At 38.7% G+C, this 21325-nt stretch overlaps 1 protein-coding gene across 2 annotated transcripts in view; it reads left to right on the top strand.

Annotated features, from left to right (window-relative positions):
• Positions 1 to 5: 5 nt before the first annotated feature.
• LOC101859868 (annexin-B12) overlaps positions 6 to 21325 on the top strand; it is a 31780-nt gene continuing 10460 nt past the window's right edge. Inside the window, exons 1-10 of one of the 2 annotated variants that reach the window (XM_005101239.3) lie at positions 6 to 292; positions 7131 to 7255; positions 8346 to 8453; positions 10254 to 10325; positions 13819 to 14337; positions 15394 to 15475; positions 18558 to 18652; positions 19279 to 19392; positions 20420 to 20510; positions 21021 to 21100. In XM_005101239.3, coding sequence (XP_005101296.1) covers positions 7151 to 7255; positions 8346 to 8453; positions 10254 to 10325; positions 13819 to 14337; positions 15394 to 15475; positions 18558 to 18652; positions 19279 to 19392; positions 20420 to 20510; positions 21021 to 21100 — 1266 coding nt within the window. In that variant the 5' untranslated portion in view covers positions 6 to 292; positions 7131 to 7150. The remainder of the gene's footprint in view (positions 293 to 7130; positions 7256 to 8345; positions 8454 to 10253; positions 10326 to 13818; positions 14338 to 15393; positions 15476 to 18557; positions 18653 to 19278; positions 19393 to 20419; positions 20511 to 21020; positions 21101 to 21325) is intronic. The other variant, XM_005101240.3, reaches the window with a different exon arrangement.

The following is a 21325-nucleotide window of genomic DNA, read 5'->3' as shown; positions in this document are numbered from 1 at the left end:
ATAATCCTGTTTACTTCCGGGGTCGAATAATTGTCGCGATTGTGGCTTGCTATTTTTGAGAGGTGTTGACTTATCTTTGGCGAAATTGACGTCAACCGTACATTTCGACATCACCAACTGTGTACAGTTTGAATCACATTTGATGCAATTACGCAAAGGGAGGAGGATACTTTAGTTATTTTACCTCTTGCTTTATTCCTGTAATTGCACACAAGATCATTTCCCCAAATTGTTTCAAGCCAACAAGTCAAACCAAGCACAAAAAAGTGTTCGAGGCCGCCCGAAGGAAGAGGTAAGTCCTCGAGAGACTGATGGGTGGAGTAGATCAAGATCTAGAATTCTAGTTAGATTCTAGATCTAGATCTAGAATCTAGATCTAGATATCTAAATCCATATCTAGATCTAGATCTAGGTCCTAGACTTACCCGCGACTTGGGTCTAGATTCTAGATCTAAATTAGATATCTCATAGAATCTAGGAAGTGGATATAGAGATCTATATATTAGAATATATATAGGCCACCTCTATTTTCACCCGGAGTGAGAATAGTGCAGGCGAGTCTTGTGGCTATTCTCACCCGGTGCGCGTTCACCAAATTTTGCGTTCACCCTAAACCACAGAATTCTACACTGTGATAACAGAAAAATTGTAGAATTCTGTGCCGTGAACAAACGTTCCATTACAATTGTAGCCTACTAAAAGCGTACACTTTTGTCTGTGGGCAGTGGAGAGAAAGAGAGAGAGGAGTAGCGCGAGAATTTCCGGGCAAAACAAAATGGCGACCCGCGTAGTTCGGCTCGATTCGAAAAGTTAAATAGCCGTAGCATCTTTGTAGACAACCAAATTTATTTACTTTTGTGTTTTAACATCATTTTTTAACTTTGTTTTGGTCAATTTGATCGTCCACACCGATAGACAGTATTCAGAAAGAGACAGAGAGAGAGAGAAGAGGGGAGGAGTTGATCTTGCGAGAACTTCCGGGCGGGTGAGAATAGCCACTTTCATATATATATAGAGTCTAGATTTATATCCTCACCCGCGGTGAGAATAAAAATACGATCGACCTCTCACCCCGGGTGAGACTTGCAAGCGTTGGCTATTCTCACCCGGTGTGAAACAATACCTGTTTTTTCCAATTTCGGACTACTGTCTATCTGTGTGGATGATCACACAGCTAAGAAAAAAAGGCCACCTCTATTCTCACCCGGAGTGAAAATAGTGCAGGCGAGTCTTGTGGCTATTCTCACCCGGTGCGCGTTCACCAAATTTTGCGTTCACCCTAAACCACAGAATTCTACACTGTGATAACAGAAATTGTAGAATTCTGTGCCGTGAACAAACGTTCCATTACAACTGTAGCCTACTAAAAGCGTACAATTTTGTCTGTGGGCAGTGGAGAGAGAAAGAGAGAGACGAGTAGCGCGAGAATTTCCGGGCAAAACAAAATGGCGACCCGCGTAGTTCGGCTCAATTCGAAAAGTTAAATAGCCGTAGCATCTTTGTAGACAACCAAATTAATTTACTTTTGTGTTTTAACATCATTTTAACTTTGTTTTGGTCAATTTGATCGTCCACACCGATAGACAGTATTCAGAAAGAGACAGAGAGAGAGAGAAGAGGGGAGGAGTTGATCTTGCGAGAACTTCCGAGCGGGTGAGAATAGCCACTTTCAAGAAAAAAGGCCACCTCTATTCTCACCCCGGGTGAGAATAGTGCAGGCGAGTCTTTTGGCTATTCTCACCCGGTGCGCGTATAGCCTAGATCTAGGCCAACCAATTTTGCGTGGAACGTTCACCCTAAACCACAGAATTCTACACTGTGATAACAGAAAAATTGTAGATTCTGTGCCGTAAACAAACATTCTATTACTGTAGTACTGTTAGCCTACTTAAAACGTAGAAGTTTGTCTGTGGGCAGTGGAGAGAGAGAAAGAGAGAGAGAGAGGAGTAGCGCGAGAACTTCCGGGCAAAACAAAATGGCGACCCACGTAGTTCGGCTCGATTAGAAAAGTTAAAATAGCCGTAGCATCTTTGCAGACGACCAAATTAATTTACTTTTGTGTTTTAACATCATTTTTTAACTTTGTTTTGGTCAATTTGACCGTCCACACCGATAGACAGTATTCAGAAAGAGACAGAGAGAAAGAAGAGGGGAGGAGTAGATCTTGCGAGAACTTCCGGGCAAAACAAAATGGCGACCCTGGTAGTTCGGCTCGATTTGAAAAGCGAAATAGCCATAAGAGCATCTACAAGTAGCCTAGTCGATAAAATTAGCTTACTTTTGTGCTATTATAACGTAATCTTTTCTTTGCCTTTATCCATTTGATCATCCACATGGATAAAAAGTATTCCGGAATTAGGAAAAACAGGTCTTGTTTCACACCGAGTGAGAATAGCCTACGGTGGCAAGTCTCACCCGGGGTGAGAGATCGATCGTATTTCTATTCTCACCGCGGGTGAGAATAGCCACTTCCAAGAAAAAATGACGTTATAGCACAAAAGTAATTTAGCTAATAGATCTCTATATGATCGTCTACAAAGATGCTATCCCCAGTGGCCGTTATGACTGATTTGCCGTTGATCCCGATTTTTTTCACCAGATCCTGATTTTTTTACTCAGAAATCCTGATTTTTAGATTTCATAGAGTGGCAGGTCTGTTTTAATGATTACAATTGAGACGTGAGCTTTAAATCCAGTTACTTGATCTTGATCTATCTAAACTGGCCCTCCCTGCGTCATTAGTATGAACAAAACTAAGTTGAGCTGACCTTGCCGGAGGCAAAGTTAATTCTATGTCAACCAATGACCAATGAGACTGCACGTAGCGATATCGCACTCTCGGCTTATGGGGGAAGAGGTGTTGGGAAGGCCACGGCTGTCAGTTTTGTGCGATATGATTTTTAAAAAATTACAAAAAACTCAACACTCAACAAAATCAAATTAAACATGTGGTAAGACAAATGGTGGTGGAAGTAATTGATGATGCTGTAGTGGTGGTGGAAAGACCCTGAGTTGTCGGGGGTAGGTGTAGGTCTGCTATTGGGAAGATCTAATGAGAGTGCAGTCTTTTGACTTTTGACACAATTACACTGCTACAATAACTTACATAGCAATAACGGAAGTTGAAAACAGGGTTATAGGTCGGTGAGTATCACTCCGAACACTTATTCAATCTGGAGAGGCTGGTTGTGCTCGAGGTGCTCTTGTTCAAGGAAACAATAAAGAAAACAGTACTTGTACATAATACATTTTTAATCAACACACAACAATTTATCACAAGCCATTAAATCTTGACCGTATTTGGAATACCCCGTGAAGTACTCAGCCAATCACATCCGTCCAAATACTAAGTGCAGGTGCTCGATTATCTTCGTTTCAATTTATCTGCCTCACTCAAGTGTCAACACTTTAAGTTCAACACACAACTCTTCTTGGAAGCAAAACAACAGGACGCTGAAACTCAAAGACTGACATGCTCAGTAAACCAATTTTCTTTTTTAAAAATAATTCACTTCATCATCATAGTTTATCGACAGAATGCGCACTAAGTATATATATTTCACGGATCGACAAAAAGCGCTGCGCGATCCACTGATCAACAGAATGCGCAACAATTGGTGGATTGTCGAGCGTTTCCTCGATCTACCAAATGCGCTGCGCGATAATCGACAGATCACGCCCAACATTTAATTATGACTAGAATCTATATAAAGATATGGAGTAAACTAAGCCTATATTTTAAATTCTGTTTGTTGAAGGAATGGCATTGTACAAAGATGCTTCCTGTTTCAATAGTCAATTGCAGTCCTGAAAGCTGTTACATGATGCCCTCCCACTCTCTCATTTTGAAGAAAATTTACTGTTTCAGAAATACATCATCTATACTTTGCCAATCACAGAGATGTGCTAGGTGCTCGCTATAGCTTCATGTGTCTCTGTGTCACCAACAAATTGAGCTTGAAGTGGAATATTTTCTTTCTCTTCTACTTCTTAGACTTCTATACGTACACCTTTGAGTTTGAGGCAAATGTTGATGCTGAAGAGTGTTGAATAATGATTCGGTTTTAAAATGTCCTTTGGGGTGGCTGTGGTAATTAAAATAAAAGTCAAAAGTGAAGAGACCTGGGGTATTCTGGAATTATGGGTATTATTTTTGTTGCCCTGAGTGCAAATGCTTTTCTTGCTGTGGGTATTCAGATTTATATTTCCCCTGAAATATTCAGTAGAGTCAAAGTTTGAAAGAGTTATGGTGTGGGTTTAGGCAGGGAATGGGATAAAGCCAAAGGTCTGATGCAATTCTTGAAATAGACTGCCGCAATTTGCTGTAATGCCCTTAAAATCAAAGGGTCAACCGCAGCAATTTTTGCCGTGCCCTTGTTTTTTGTTACGAAAACAAACAACAGACAAGTATAAATGGTGACAACAAAAGACAGTGGCAACGATTGAATCAATTCAGTCAGTACAGCAGGCTAAATAATGCGGCCTTTGAGGGAGGGAAAAGGCGGAGGAGTGGAGTTAGGCAATTGGGTCTGGCGCCCTCCTTGCCAGCTCCAACCTTCCGACTGATCCGACGGTGAGCGAAGTCTCACGAAGTGAAGCATTTTTATCAGAGCTTCTATGACGTAGCCTCGTCAAAGGTACTACATTGTATTTCTATACCTCACACCTTGCTCGTCTTGTGCCCTCCTCGCCAGCTCTGACCTTCGATCGATCGTTTGTATAATTTGTTAGATTACGGCTAATTTGATTTGAATACTATAGTTCTACAATAATTTTGGGGGCTGAAAATTACAAATACGTTCATGTGAAAATATTTTAGCTAATTTAGAGGGCCCAATGGAGAGGAGATACACATTTTGAATGGAGACCGCTTAATGGATGGTTTCTTGGAAACAGCCAAGAACTGTAACTCTTGAGTCTCGAAGTTTTTCTTGTGCGTCTGTTCACGAAGTTACCTTAAGTTTGATTAAGTAGACCAAGATCTACACCATGCCAAAATGAAAATGAAAGTTGAAGAAGTTGAGTGAAAGGAGAAAAAAAAAAAAAGCAAAAAGTTAGATGCATTCTTCACTAAATTGTACATTATACTGTATATTGTACAATCTACCTCTTTATGCTGGTATATGAACTCCAATAACTGACCATTTCACAATAGGGCTACCGGTGCTATCAGAGTATGAATGAGTCTTGTTACACAAGAGATCTAGATATAGTCGTTGTGCTGCGTTCATAGGAGGATCCTCCGTATTGTAACAGCGAGATCTTGACTGTAGATCTATCTAGAGTCTAGGTAAACAGAAAATGACTTCTTTATTTAAACAAAAATATATTTTTGAAAAAAAAAATTGTGAGGTGGGAGGGGGGGGGGGGGGGTTACATGTATATAATGGAAAATAATAAACATTTGGGTTGAGGCTTATTTTATTAATGTGTGTTTTGTGTTATGTGTGTGTGTGTGTGTGTTTTGGGGGATGATAGAGGGATGGAAAAGTGTGTGTGTGTGCCTGCAAGAGATAATAGTGAATTTATGATATGTGTACGCATAGCTTTAGACTTCAATATGACTCACTCTAGTATAAGTATAATGTGATTTTAAAACCATCACCTATAATTTTTTGCCTTGGCGCCCTAGCACATTACCTCGGTGCCCTCTGATTTTTAGACCCCACTGAGGCAATTTTTGCCTGCCCTCCGGAACACCTAATTCAAGCCCTGTTGATGTACACTATATGTCCATGTGAACATGTTTACATGATGTTATGTGTATAACATGGCAGAGGTAACTGTGTGTGGTAATGTCTTGGGTCTCAGCAGGACAACAGAATAGTACCCTTCAGCTAGAGTATAATTATAATACTTCCTGAACTGTGATAACATGGGGTTCCTGTTGTAACTCATGCTGAAATTAATAAGTGTAAAGATGCTCAGGAATTTGTATTGGGGTTTTTATCGAAGAGATATTACTGAGTGATTTTGTAACTTCTGTCTCCTCCATAGAGACTTCAGACTGTTAATGTTTTTTTCCTATTCTTTTTCTCTATGCATTTCTTAAAGATTGGATTTAAATAACGTCATGCATTAAACTGTTTGTGTTCAAATATATAATTTTAAAATAAATTGGAAGAAAGCTGTGTAAAATTGTTTACAGTAGACTTACTTTATAAAACACTGTCATTTAACACATATATTCTTGTTACAACGAAAGAATTTAATTATATCTGGGGGGGGGGGGGGTTCCCCCCCGGGTTCCCCCTCTTTTTCTACATAAGGCCACATATTAATTCTTAGAAATAAAATCTACAAAAAATCATGAGTGATTTTCAATTGTTTTTTTTCTCATTTTCTCACAAAGTATTTCATTCAAGAATAAAAAATTTCCAGTTTTGATAATCATTATCAATTACGTGGTCATAAAAATGGCAAATAAGAGCAAAACCAGGCTATCTTAAGGGCCATTTTCAAAAGATAAATCTCAAAATCAATTCATGCTATCTATGAAATAATTACACTTATATATATATATATATATATATATATATATTTGTAATCAGCACACAAATCTCAAGAAATGCACACTAGTTTTTTTTAAAATTGTAAACTTGAATAATTTTACTACTTTTAGAAAACTTGCATTGAATTATGGCGATTATGCAAAAATAATCAAAACAGCGGAGTAAAAAAAGAATCTATTAAAAAAATGTGTTTTTCTAGTTTAAGAAAAAGCTAGCGTAAAATTATCTGAAATTGCATGCATCCTCCAAATTCCATGTCTTTGTCTTGAATGGTTTTTGAGTTTTTAGCTCTAAAGTCATTAAGTTAACATTTTGAGAAAACTGGCAGAAACGTAAAATTGCTTTCAAGCATTGTATTGGCTCACAATGAAAAAACTTTATGGAGCTATCTCTTTGAAATTACTTTCATTCAATTTAATGCATAATTTCAAGAGAAGTTTCTTAAAATCCCCCAAACTGAACCCCAAAAACATGTTTGTGGCCTTAACACGAAGAACTTGACTTGTCCAGTGAAGTTTGTGTATAATGAAGGTTTAACTTTACTTTTAATGTATGAAAGTTGTTTAGTTTCAAGTATTAATGTCTTCTCTTTCTTTTTTCTTTTTCTCGTCCAAAAAGTTATCACTTCATAAGCAATCATGAGCTACCCACCATATGGAGGAGGAGGTTATCCACCCCAACAGCCTGGTTTCCCTGGAGCACCTGGTTACCCTCAGCCCGGCGGATACCCACCTCCTGGAGGGGTAAGTAAAAATAAGCAGTTTCCAGTTGGTCGCTTTTAAGGACAAGCGGGCTAACCCAGATTTCGGAGATTTACAGAAGTCTTGACCTACACCAAAAGTGGGCATTACCATGATTACCATACCTATAGGAGAAGTTTAGTTTCATTAGTGTGTATATAAAGTATATTTGTTTGGTTGTAGAGAAAACTCTTCCTTGTCTTTTAAAGAAACTGACCATGGGTCCTAAAACTTTACCTTCGATTTTCTCAAAACAGCATTTTTCAGGATAGCCCCCTTGTGCTTAAGAGCGTCCAGTTAATAGCGTATTTACCTCAAGTAAAACAAGAAAAGAGTGCTCTTATACAAAAGTCTGTAGTCCACGGAGCAGTACATCGTTGATTGTCAATATGAATCACTATCATCTGATCTCCTGCCATGGGGTTCGTCATTGAGCTGAGCTCTACTGGAGGTGTGAAGTTTTCCAATGCCAAGCGATCACAGACAATGACCATCATAGCTGAGGCACAGCTATCGCACACTGTCTGCTCCCCCATGCATTACTTGTCACTGGCTTTTCTCATTGCTCAATTCTGTTTCACACCCTGCCCTTATGTGTGTTTTTCTCCTTGACAAAGTGACAATTTCAAATAGGGATAAAAGAGGGCTGTTCCAAGTAAAATGACCCATTGGTTGGCTGATCTGTTTTTGACACCAGCATAAGAATTGTCGTGCTATAGGAAGGAGCTGGTGATTTAGAAAATGTCCTTACGGGTGATCATTGTACTGGAGGAAAAATTCAGTTCCGCTGCAAAGGTGAGACAAATAACATAAATCAAAACAATGCTCAAGGACGAAATTTAATTTCTGCTGTCTGTTTTTTCTTCAGTAGTTAAACAGAATTGTTTTGATCATGGAAATGTTTGTCTTTGTTGCGAAATTCTTCTAAACATAATTTGATTGGGTGTGTTCAAAAGAATACATGTGTGTTCAGTGTAAGGATGAAAGAGAAATTGGCAATCTGTCAGAGAGAAAGAGAGGGATTTGTCAAGTAAAAATATAAATGACAGTATTGAGCACCTTTGACTTTGTGTTGTTTGACTTGTTCTTCTAGGCTGGAATGCCCACTCCAGAGTCTGCTAATGCTGCTGCCTATGGAAGTTCTGCCGGTGGTTTACCCTATGCCCCACAGCCAGGAGGACCTGGGGGCATTGGATTTAATGTAAGTGTCATTGTTTGAACTTTGTATTATTTTTGTTTGTTTTTATAGATTAAAAATTGGTTTATTTTCTGTAAATTGAATAAGTGCTCTTTATAGAAAAGTTTCAGGGCACAAGCTTCTGAATCAATATATCAGTTACGGCAATGAAGAGAATATGTATAATTTTGTTTTAACTCACATTGTTATAAAAAAAACCCCAAATAAAACATTTCTTGAGTCTAGGAGTACTCTGTAATTTGATATAGTCTCAAATTAAAAATGAATTTGTTGCATGCTATTGTTTTAACAGTTAACTAGTTTTTAAAAATCTAATTATAAATTCTAAACAATAAAGTCAGTGCCCTTTAGAAAATGTCATTTCGACCTATGTTAAAATATTAAATATTGCTATTTCATAATTAAGAAGATACAAACGGTTGTGAATGTAAAAGAGGATCATTATTATAATGCATGTTTTGCATCTTTATTTTTTGTAAGTTTGGTGGTATACACTGTTATACATTTGAGCATTTACTTTTTGTTGTTAGCTTCAGATATATATATATATACCTTTTGCTGTTTCAATTTCCCTTTTATACAATTTTTTGCCATATCACATTTTTTCCATATATCTTGTATTTTACCCTGTACATTGGTACTTTTCTTCTATGTAAATTTAATTTATAACAGTATAAATTAGCTAGCACTTAGATTAACCTCTCAGACTGAATATTAGATAATAGATTATATGATAAAATAATAAAATACAAAATACAGCTTTATGCTTTGGGTTTTCTTATGCATGAAAAAGGTGTATTGGTGGCGTTTAGATGGAAACTCTTTCTCTATCTTCTCTTAAATATGGTTAGTTCAAGGTTAATGGGCAATCTTATTTGTACTGCATGCTTGCACAATATACCAAGTCATTACCTATTTTTTTTTTCTGAATATAACGCTGTGTAGATTGTGGTGATATTGGGGTCCCTTTCCTTCCCCCTCCTTTCCTTTCCTTCTCCCTCTCTTCCCCCCTCCCCCCCCCTCTCTCTCTCTCTCCCTCTCTCTCTCTTTCTTTTGCTTTTTAAAATCCTGATCTCCTTCCTCCCCATCCCCCCCCTCTCTCTCTCTCTGTCTGTCTGTGTCATATGTGTGTGTGTGTCTCTCTCTTTCTTAACTTAACTATCTAATTTGTTTGTCAATTCCCATTTATATAGTGTTTTTTGCAGTTCATTCTCCCTGCATAAATTAGCAGGCGCTAAGCACTTTGCCTCTGCAGATTATTCCTTTATGCCTGGATTGTATTCAATATTTAATGAGAATACCTTGAGAAAGCTTGCGAATGATTTTTAGAGGTCAGTTTGCAAGAAAATATTTTATCCCGCAGTTTGGGGGGGATTCTTAAGTAAACGAAACTTTAAAAGAGTGAACATGATACTCTTGCTAAATGTTTTCACTGTTTTTAGAATAATAAAACAAGTTAAGATTTTATTGTAAAAGCTTCCAAGACGATTTATTTGTTGTCAGTGAAATGGGTATCCTAATGAAGCTTATTTTGAGATTTGTATCAGAACTTTGGAGCTGACAGGGGTTTGAACGTAACCACCTTTAAAGTAACATTTAGCTGGATGCTGTTTGTGTCTGAGGAGTTCCAGACGAATTACAAAACTTAACTTGAAAGACAACTCAAACTGAAATTTGTAAGTCCCAAGCCAGTTAGAAAAAAAAAATATGACTGTAGTGTTTATATTAGGGAATTGTAGCTGCCAGCCTAGTTTGTTAGCGTAGACTTGACAGAGCTATCATCTTCCCTCCTCCTTGCTTTAGACGGGTCCCCCCATGCCCGGAGCTGGCTACCCTGCCCCGATGCCCGGGGCACAGCCCTCATACCCAGGACAGGTGGGTGCTTGTTTGGTCGGCAGGGGCTTCTGTCGTGCTGCTTGCTTGTGATGTATACCTTTGGCGATTTCACAGTTTTGTCAATTATTGGATGGGTTATTCTGGTTTGCTTTAACTTTTTTTGTTTTTTGGGGCTGTTTCTAAGTCAGCATGTGTGAGTAAAGCATTAACATGTACTGTGGGATTTATTTACTTACTGTCTATGGTTATAGAGCAAAATAAGTTGAACTTGACTTTGCTTTGCTGAAATGTGTTGAAAATGCTATACTATCAGATATATTATATATATATATATATTTTTAAATTTTTTTTTTTTTATTTTGTTTTATATAATCCCACAAATTTGCACATCACTCTTAAAAAAAAAAGCTTAAAAAAACATAGGATTGTTTAGCTTTCTGTCTTCTGTAATGTAGAGAATGAAGTCGTTGACTGGCACGTGTTGCCTCCTGGGGTTGCTCAAAGTAGCCAAGTAACCCATCCTGTAGTTTTTGCCCTTTCTTACCTTTTTATGCAATTTTTTTTTTTTTGCACCACTGCACTGGGACTTTATAGTTGGTTGAAACAAAGGCAAGATTTTTTCGGCACTCGTATTGTGGAATTACCTATAGAAGATGTTAGGAGTAGGCTAGGTTCAGAAAGAGCAGCTGTATTTTTTCTTCTCAAATATAATATTACTTATGTCACAGCGTGGTAGAATCAGGCGCTCTTCAATTTTTGGGCATATATAGAGTTATTGCTATAAAATTTAAGCTTGTTTATTTTTCTTGAATTGGGTGAAAAATATTAAACTTTCTTGCTTAAAAGTGGAGATATTGTGCGATTAAAGAAGGCAGGGGGTTGCGTGGTGTACCAGTGAAATAAATGAAATGAAATAAAATAAAGGTCCACCCAACAGTCTGAAAAATACTGATTTCTCCATTCCCTGCGATATGACAAGTGCCAGATTCCACTGCAATGACCGGCATATATAGCAATGTTCTTATATATTGTTATCAATGTCAGCATGATCCTTGCTCGTTAATATTGTGTCAGTTTGGTCATCACATCCTATCCTTTTTGGTAAGAGCTTTTTTTTTTTTCTTCCTTTATCTCCTTTTTATGTGCTCTAATTTTATTCAGCCTTGGTATCAAAATTCTCTTAACTCATTGAGACCACACCAGACGCATATGACCAGTAGTCTTCACAATGGTCCACTCGGTGCTGTTCAGATATGAATGGTAATGTTAACATTTTTTTTTCAAGATGGTGAAAGGAAAAGCAAAGGTCCGAGTTTATACTAATAAAATTTAGGTACTTCTAAACTGGTATTTGTCTTTTAGATTGTGCAAAAAGTGAACATTTTTCTCAGCTTGTGCTTCAAAAATAATTTTCGCTTATGCTTTTTGCTTAAGCATAAAGAAAGAATTAAAAAACTGATGTTATGCCTTCAAGTTCATAAAACATGGGTCTCAATATTTCGCTATTTCCGCTACCGCCATTTCCTCCGCAAAACTCCACTACCGCCATTTCCTCCGCAAAACTCCACTACCGCGACAGCGGGTCAATCAGAAATAGAGTTGCTGGTAGCAGAGTGACTGCCAGGCCTCGGGGATTACCCGGGAATTTGAAAAAAAAAAATCGCCGAGACGCGGGAAAGTACATAAAAGATCTCGAATATTATTTGAAAACCAAATCCGATAACGTCTTTAAGTTCATTTTTGCCGGTCGCGATTGTGATATTAATTTGGCTTTTCCCGGTCTGAGAGTACGTTCCACGCGAACAGGCGGCTATGGCGGCAAGCGAATTGTATGTGACACCGAGGCTCGACCGGAAAATCAAGATCTCAGAAAATTGTCTGTGTAGAAATCTGAATACGCAACACTTGTTACATGCAGGTTCTGTATTACAAACGTGGTGTCGCCATGAAAATAATGTTCGTCGCTGTGCTGTCTCTTGTGGGGGCCAAAAAAAGAAAAAAGAAAAGAAAGTTGTACTAGCGTCTTGTCGGGCTCTTCATTGTGACCGGTCAATGAACCTGCGCGCGTTCTGAGCGCTGTGAAGTACAGGACTCCGGAAAGGGGGGAGATTATTGATTTTAAAAAAAAGATACACTCGGGGATGGGGGGAGGGCTGGACGAAACACCAGAGGACAAAAAAAGAAAAGAAATTGGAAGCAAATTTTAATATTTAGAATTTTGATTACTACTACAGCTCTCTGCAAAGTAAAGTGCGCGTTAGTGCATGCCTTGTGTATAATCGGGATCTGTCATAACTACTTGTAAGCGTGTTAATGAACTATGGCAGGGGCCAAAGTGTTCGCGTTTCATTGGATGGGTGACAGTAAATTATGTCTCTATATTTTAGCATTTTGTTCAAGATTCGCAGATTTTCAGTGTCACTGCATCTTGCCCTCCCACAGTTCTTACACCTCTCAAACTGAATAGGTTTACTTGAGCTATTCAAGTTATTACTCTACTTTGAGTTTGAGCATTCATTTTGTCTTTCACGTTTATTATATGAATCATTACACCCAGACTGGTTCATGGCAGTCGATATTCTGGTTCTAGGCCTTTTCCCAGGCTCAAAACAAGTTTCATTTTTATATAGTTTATATATGCAGGCAAATATGATGAAGGTAAAATATAAATAAGTCGCACAAGACCACAGTGCGCCTCCACTTTCTGTACGTAATCAAGATTTTAAATATTTGGTAAGTGACTCTTACTTGAAATTATTTTCCAAACTCTCAAACTGGTATGAAATAACCTTGCTTTGATAAATTCATGGTTTTTATTTCAACATGCTAGGGTCCACCAGTATAATGATAGTGGGTGTCTCGCGAAAATGGGCTTCTGTCGCGATCACATGGAAAGTTCCTCCTTTTTAAAAATTCTGAGTTGAGACCCATGATAATATTGTAACAAAAAAATAGGGTTTGTGTTAGATTGATGATTTATTGGTTAATATTAATTATTAAGATGATAAGTTAACTCCCCCCCACAAAAAAACAACAAAAAACCCCCCCAAAAAACCACCCCACCTGTTTACTTCTATCTTTTTGGGGGGTCTTTGCAGAATGTCTTTGAAAATACTTCAAAATACTGCATTGTGTGGAGCAAATCGGGAATAGGATTGTGTGATCTCAATGAGTTATGTGTCCTCTTATTTTAGATACCACCTGTGACAGAACGCAACGCACCCTCTAATATCTTTCTTCTAGATAATGTGATATAAATGTACTTCAGTCAGGTGTTTGGGAAAGTGATTCACGAAATGATTTTCTTTTGTGTACGATTGACTGATGGTTTTTTTTTTTATACATGTAGGATATTACTCGTACTTGGTATTCTGCTGTAAGAGTTTAGCATTCTTTCATGATTCAATATTGAGAATTTTTTCGTTCCTCTTTTCCTTGAAATGATCCCGTGATTGACACTTTTTCACTTTGAGAATCTTTTTTATTTGCAGGTCAGCTTGAACTAACAACACCATGTCTCTTTTACCCTCAGCAACCAGGAGGCTACCCGCCCCAGCCCGGCTATCCAGGTCAAGGCTACCCAGGCCAGGCTCCCGCCCCAGGTTACAACCCACAGCCCCCTGGAGGCTACGGTGGTGCCGCTCCAGCCTACGGACAACCCCAGGGAGGAGCCCCGCCATATGGGGCTCCACCAGCAGCGGGTGGTTACGGGGCTCCCCCGGCTGCAGGGGGCTATGGAGCTCCTCCAGCTGCAGGGGGCTATGGGGCTCCCCCAGTTGCCCAGCCCCCGGGTGGTTATGGTGCCCCTCCCATGTCCCAGCCGGCAGGGGGCTATGGAGCCCCTCCGGCCACCCAGCCACCCGGCGGTTATGGGGCACCCCCAGGTGGACATCCTCCCGCGGGTGGCTATGGAGCCCCTCCAGGGGGCTACGGTGGAGCCCCTGCACAGCAGCCTCCTGCTAACTATGGAGGCTATGGACAAGGACAAGGAGGAGGTGGAGGCTCTGCCAACTATGGCAATGTTCCTGGACCAGCCAAGTACAAGATTCATGTGAGTTAACCTCTTCTTGGAAAAACAATACACTCGAACCTGCTCTAACAGCAAGACAGTAACCAGCACCAAACACCACTTTCCTCTCGCCCGTTGTGTTTTTAAAAAATATTATAATGCCTCCGTCCAAGCCATCCAGCTGCCTAAGATGACAACTTTTCTCCTTGACAATGGGTGGCCGTCTTGGACAATGTTGACTATTTTAAATTAAAGACTCAATTGTTGCCCTTTTCAAAGAATGACAAAATTTAGCCATGAATTGTTTAACCTGTGCCATGTTTAGCTTTGGTGGTTATTTTAAATTCAAGTCTCCAGGATAAATATTTGACTAAAGTGGGTTTGTAGGACTGGCTCAGACAAACATGTTTGCTCTCTCTATGGTGGGTCAGTATTTTAGTGTCCCTTCAAGCTTGTTTAATAGTTGTGCTGCAAAGTAAACAGCAGCATAGGTCAAACATTGGCTTGCTTATTCCATCCTCTTTGTACTATATAGTATAAGTTTAGTTGTAGAATATATCCTTAGTTTTGTTTTTCTTTATTGGGTTCTAGATTGGTATTATAAATATAGTTTGTTCTACCTTTTGTTGCACTGTGATATAAGAATGTAATTACAGCTAAGCATGGATATCCTGAACATCTCAGGGATTGACTAATATATTCAACATATCCGTATTTCAAGTAAACAACGATGATGAGAAATAAGAGAAATTGTCACATTGTCTCCCATTACACCCCATCACCATGTATCCTTTTGATGTGAAAGATGTAGCTATGATTAGGAATACTGTCTTAAAGATTTTTTTAAAAATCTGTTGACCTTCTGGTCTGATTGTGACATAGACGATTCAAGTACATTCAAAAGTAGGTGTGTCTTGAACCTCTATAATTTATGTACATATATATTCTGTCTGCTTGTAATAAGTTAATGTCATGGTATGATTTCTGTTCATTGCAGTATGTTAGTCTATATTTGCAGTCAGAGGTGTGTATGATGGTACATGCTCAGTTACAAATAGAACCTTCAAGGAATTTTTTTCTCCCTTTGTCTGTCATCAGGAGGAGGGTACCCTCAAGCCAGCCTCTAACTTCAATGTAGAACAAGATGTGCAGGTTTTGAGAAAAGCTATGAAGGGACTTGGTAAGTTATTATTGTGAATATATTTGGCAACTTGGAAACACATGTGTCACTTTTCCCAGAAAACTACGACAGCTACAGAGTTGAAAGTTGGCAAGTACCTGCAAAAAGATAGATAGATCCCCATGACGGAGCCCGATTTTTTATTTATTCATTTCCTGAATTTCGAAAAATGTATTTGACAAAAAGTTCCCCTCCTTCTTTGGCCTTTGATTATTCTACTGAGAAACGAAACAAATCTGTGTAGCTCTCCTTCACAATGGAAGTTCATTACTTCTCTTTAGCGTTCGCCTAAGAAACACGATTCAAGAGACTGAGTTAGTAATTTTCGAGACTCACCTGTAGTACGTGGAGATGTGATCTTGTGCATGCATCTTAAGAGTTGTTTTTAACCTAGGGCCAAAAAAGAAAAACTTTTTAATTACTGGGTCAAGATTTTTTGTAGACCTTCAAGTTTTGTTGACAATCGTCTGAAATCGGACAATCGCGACCTGAACTGTGAGCCGGCCGATGCTATTGCTAGGCGCCACCCCCCCCTCCTGTATTGGTCAATGTGCGAAGTGCGAGGCCTGGCCGACTGCCAGCGCCCGATTTTTCTCCCGTCGGCTTTTTTCAGCACTTTCGTTTTCGTGCCGACGTCGGCGTTTCCGACATAATTGTCGGAACCTGAGTAGAAATACAAATACGAAAAAGGACAACGACCTAAATGATCTGCTTTCAGTTTTGTGCTCGAGTGGCCATTTTGAATTTCATCTGTTTACTGATTGTTCAGATCATGTGGATTCATTCAAGTCCGACTCACTTGTTCTACTAGATCTAGATCTATATAGATCATTATAGACCTCAATGGAGGATTCATATTCTAATTCTATAGTGTCGAACCCTATTATAGGTTGTGCTGCATTAATAATGTTGGCAAAAAGCATTTCATCAGATGCTTAAATTATTTATTTAGAATCTAGATCTAGACTCAGCTGAGTCCCTGTGTTCGGAATTGGATGCCAATTTCTTGTTCAAGGCCTATTCCTATTCACTTGTTCTACTAAATCTAGATCTAGATTTATTTAGATTACTATAAGGGGGATTCATTCCAATTCTATTGTGTTATTGTATCAAACCCTATAATAACAATGTAGGCCATTATATTAACATGGAGCTAACGAGAGCACACTACACCGGCTTCTGATTGGCTAAAATATCAATGAAACGACGTCATGAGGACGATAGTCTACTCGGGCTTCTGATTGGCTAAAATGTATTACTAGATTTAGAGTCATTTAGACTTCACATATCTATTTTACAGTGACTTGGTTAACAAGGAACTAGAACAATATTATGTCCTATAGTTGACACAGGGGGTAGAAACTAGTGATCTACTGCTGTTTTTATCTGTACTGATCTTTGCCTGGCCTTTGCTCTACAATAGAGATCACCAGCAGACACTCGCTCGCTCAATGGTGACCTAGATTTCCTACTACATTCCACTAGGCCTAAGGTCATAGTAATATTACCAAATTTGGTATGTGTACATACGTCACTATATACAGCCAATCAGAAGCCGGTGTAGTGTGCTCTCGTTAACTCCATGCATTATATTATTATGCTCCTTTTGTTTGTTTTGGAGTGTGGTTTTTTAAAAAATATTTTGGACTAGTGCTGCTGGCCTTTTTACATGAGGGCCATTGGAGGTGCTTTTTAGGGGTAGGGTTTATTGTGTTTGTTGGGGTTGTCGCTCGTTACATGGAAGTCCTTCCTTTTATGACACCCACAAAAGCTCTGGGGGGGAGTGCGCAAAATTTTTAGACCTTCTGGTTCAGGCTCACATGCAGGTCTATTTTTGAAAAAATATTTTTGTTTGGTCGCTAGCCTGTAGAAGTGCCTTGCAAAGTTTCGTGGGCATAGCTTAGGCAAATTTGTCAATGAGCTAGAATTTTTTTTGACGCTGTCAGAGGAAAGTGACCAAGCGATAGACACGGCCTGTGTGATTTTGAAGACGTCTGTGTGTTCCTTTTGCAGTGTAGCAACCCTTTGGTGGATTTTTATTTTCTTTTTTCTTTTTTTGTGATAGCGTAAGGCAACTCCCGTATTTTATGATTGAGAAGGGCTAGACAGCAATACACTAAAACAATGTAGATCAAAAGAGGAGTTAATTGAGGCAGACCTAATCTAAAGCAATATAGATCTAGAAGCCAGGTGTGACTGTGAAAGGCTAGACAGCAATGTCGATGTAAAATGCCTCTGGTGTAGACCAGTAGGAGCAGTGACGCCAAGGCGGGGACCCTCAGCAAACCTGGGTACTCAGTTGTGAATTACTTTACTTTTACTTTAACTTTTTTCTTCCGCTTGTACCCTGGGGTGTCGCGGGGAGACACAGGCATCTGTCTGCAGCAAGTCGTGAGGCCTGTATGAGGGACATCCCATGATCTCTAAGGGTGTCTGCCACAGATTCACTCCATCGTCGCCTTGGTCTTCCTCTGGCTCTCCATCCAGAATAATTAGTGTTGTATGCTCTCAGAGCTGGATGGTTTGAGGGCATCCGCGTGAGGTGTCCGAACCACTTGTTGTGAATAATCTGGTTTAAATGATGGTATCTATTGAAAGATTAAAGACAATATGATATGATTTGCATGACAAAAGTCGTTTGCGGATATTTGTTTGGTGTTCAAATCCCGTTGAAATGAGCCATTGTCTTTGGGATTTTACATGAAAACCCTCTACTATAATAAAATTTAAAAAATGAAATATTGTGGTCAAACTTCTCAATTCAACTGCTGGGCATACTTAACCCTTATGGTTGTAAAGGACAAGGTGTTTCTTGCTGTTTGGCCTCATAATGTGTCTTTCTGATCAGAACATTTGGTTTGACCACTGCATGACAGCTTCGCTACACCCTACGTCGAACATTGTGAGCAGAGACACCATCCTCTAGTACAATGTATTTCCTAAAATGCACAGAATAATGAAGTTTGCAGTGTTTTATATTTTATATGGAGTGTATTTTGTATAAGATTAGTTTGGCAGTAAGGTTTTTATTGAATTTGCTCAATTACTATTAGCAAAACTGCTTTTGTTCATCTCTTGTCAGGCACTGATGAAAAGGCCATCATAGATGTGCTTGGTCACCGCTCCTGTGACCAGAGACAGAACATTAAGATGATGTACAAGACATGCTTTGGCCGGGTAGGTCTTATCCTCCTTCACCAGACTTCCTATTATTTTGCAGAGGATTTTCTGTTTCATGTTGATTTGTGTAGATTATGCATATTTGTTAATAGTCTGAGTGATTTTTTAACATTGTGTTCCCCTCTGATACTTTCAGTCACTGCTAAGTACAAATTAAGTAATTATCAGCTCATGCCAGGAATTCCCCTAGTGAAGTTGGTTGGGTTTTTTTTGTTGTTGTTGTACAATTCCATTATCCAAAACTAATTCATTTACCTCCCAAGACATAAGAAAGAAATTGCTAAGAGCACTTATCTCATTGGTTCAAAGAATAAAAAAAGAAATGCTCACTTACTCTGTCCAAAATTGGCTAGTATAAAAGCGTTAATTGTGCTTTAAAAATGTTTATATACAAAGGAGAGAATGGTTGAAAAATAGATACATGCAAAAATGTCTTTTAAGCAGTGATGCCTTTGCATTTTTAAAATTTCCCAGAAAATGTATATATACGTGCTCATATGACCTTATGCAATTGCGAGCGCTGTAAAACACTTCCTCAAAAAAGAAAGGTAAAAGAAAATGTATAAATTCTTCTGTATATAGATATGTTAATTTAAGACAAAACACTGGTTTTTCTTCTACAGGACTTGGTCAGTGACCTGAAGAGTGAGCTGGGAGGCAGGTTTGAAGATGCGTCTGTTGCCCTCATGATGAAGCGAGAAGAATTTGATGCTTACGAGTTGCGCCGTGCCATGCGGGTTGGTATTCTGTATTTTTGGCCAGATGTAATTTCCTCACTTGGTGCCACATGGTTTCCTTCAGCTGTCAATTTTTGTTTTAAATTTTTAAAAAATTCACCATCATAAACACACCGCTTTCTACTCTGAAGTAAGAGATTCATGTTTATGTCCAGTCAAAATTCTGCTAAAATTCATATGTTGACCATGGGTCTCAATATTCCGCTATTTAGCGGATTTCGCTAGCCATTTCCTCCGCTAAACTCCGCTACCACTTTTTGTACTTTTGTACATAATCAAGATTATAAATACTTGGTAAGTGACTTTCTCACTTGAAATTATCTTCCAAACCCTCTAATTGATATGAAATAATCTTGCTTTGATAAATTGATGGTTTTTATTTCAGCTTTCTAGGGTTAAACAGTATTTATTATAATAATACTGAGTGTCTAGCGAAAATGGTTTTCTGTCGCGATCACACGGAAATTTCCTCCTTTTTAAAAATTCTAAGTTGAGACCATGGTTGACCCCTGAAGAAACGTCAAATTCACAAGCATTGATATTGGGATATGCTGGTTTTTAGTTTGTTCTGTCAAGAGGAAAGAATGACTCTGGTATCACATGTGCCTTTATGACTTTTGATTTTAAAGAGATGATGACTTCAAATGATAAGCGAAATGCCCAGAATTGGCAGAAGATTTTGATATTGTCATAAATCAACAATGATTTTGGGACCTGTGTGAAGGATTATCCAGTGCCACTGCACAATTGTTGAATATCAATTTCTATAGTCTGATGGCTAGCAAGGTGGAAATCAAAAGCTCACTTGTTTCAAAAGGTTTATAGTGTCATCTTTCAGTTGATATCATTTTATTTTCTATTACCCTTGACAGAAGTTCTGCTGTGACATCTGCTATAAATGTGAAGACAATATTATACTTTTTTTTGGTGGGGGGGGACAATGCATACTTTGAATAAAAGATCTGTATTTCATTTGTACCTCATTGTTTCAAGACTTGCTCATGTGACTTTTTCTGTCTAATCTCAGGGAGCCGGAACAGATGAGGCAGCACTGATTGAAATTTTGTGCACAAGAACCAATGCTCAAATCCATTCTCTTACGGCAGCGTATAAACTTAGTAAGTTTTATATTTGCATATTTTGACTTCAATCCTGAAATCAGTTATTGCATAGAATTGGAAGTTTCGTTCAGGTGTCTCTTTAGAACTGGGATTGACATGTTGTAGCTGTCTTTGAAGTTGGGGAAAAATGTATATTTTGCCATTGATGAGTTTGTGTAAAAATACATTTATTAACTTTATTTGTTATAAAATGCACTGCTTTTCTTGTGTTATTATTCTTATTTCAGCTTAAATATTTGTTTAAGTTTGATTAGTCATTGTGGGGAAAAGGCTGTGTATTGTTGGACAGACAACTCGGCACTGTTTTACGGTTCAAAATAGGTTCACTTCTTTTAATTTTGTGACTACTATAGTGAAGTTTTGGTCATTTCTAGATTTAGTACCAAAAAATCGCCCCGGCATAGTGGCTTTACCCTTTCGGAGGTAAAGAATTAATGTCAATAGGGATTATTCCATTTTTGAGATACATGTAAAGACAGCTTTATTCTCTACGTAACTCTCTCACAGTGTATGGAAGGAAACTGGAGGATGACATCATCAGTGAGACATCTGGCCACTTCAGGAAGCTCCTGGTCTCCATGTCTGTGGTGAGTCAAAACACTGGTAGAGACCCAAGGGACTCGGCATATGTGAAATTATCTCTGGCATGGAGCGTTCAGTTTGCAGTTTGAAAGCTAGTCTTCTTTATACTTTGTTTTAGGCAATGCTCTCTACTCACTCTCTCTCTCTCTCTCTCTTTTTCTCTCTCTCTCTCCTCTCTTCTCTTCATCCCCCTCTCTCCCCGTACTCTTTATCTCTCTCTCTCTCTCTCT

The sequence above is a fragment of the Aplysia californica genome, unplaced genomic scaffold, assembly GCF_000002075.1.
Source record: "Aplysia californica isolate F4 #8 unplaced genomic scaffold, AplCal3.0 scaffold00276, whole genome shotgun sequence".
In the NCBI taxonomy this organism is placed as follows: domain Eukaryota; kingdom Metazoa; phylum Mollusca; class Gastropoda; order Aplysiida; family Aplysiidae; genus Aplysia; species Aplysia californica.
The sequence above is the reverse complement of the archived record's forward strand: the minus strand, read 5'-3'. Positions and strand labels throughout refer to the sequence as shown.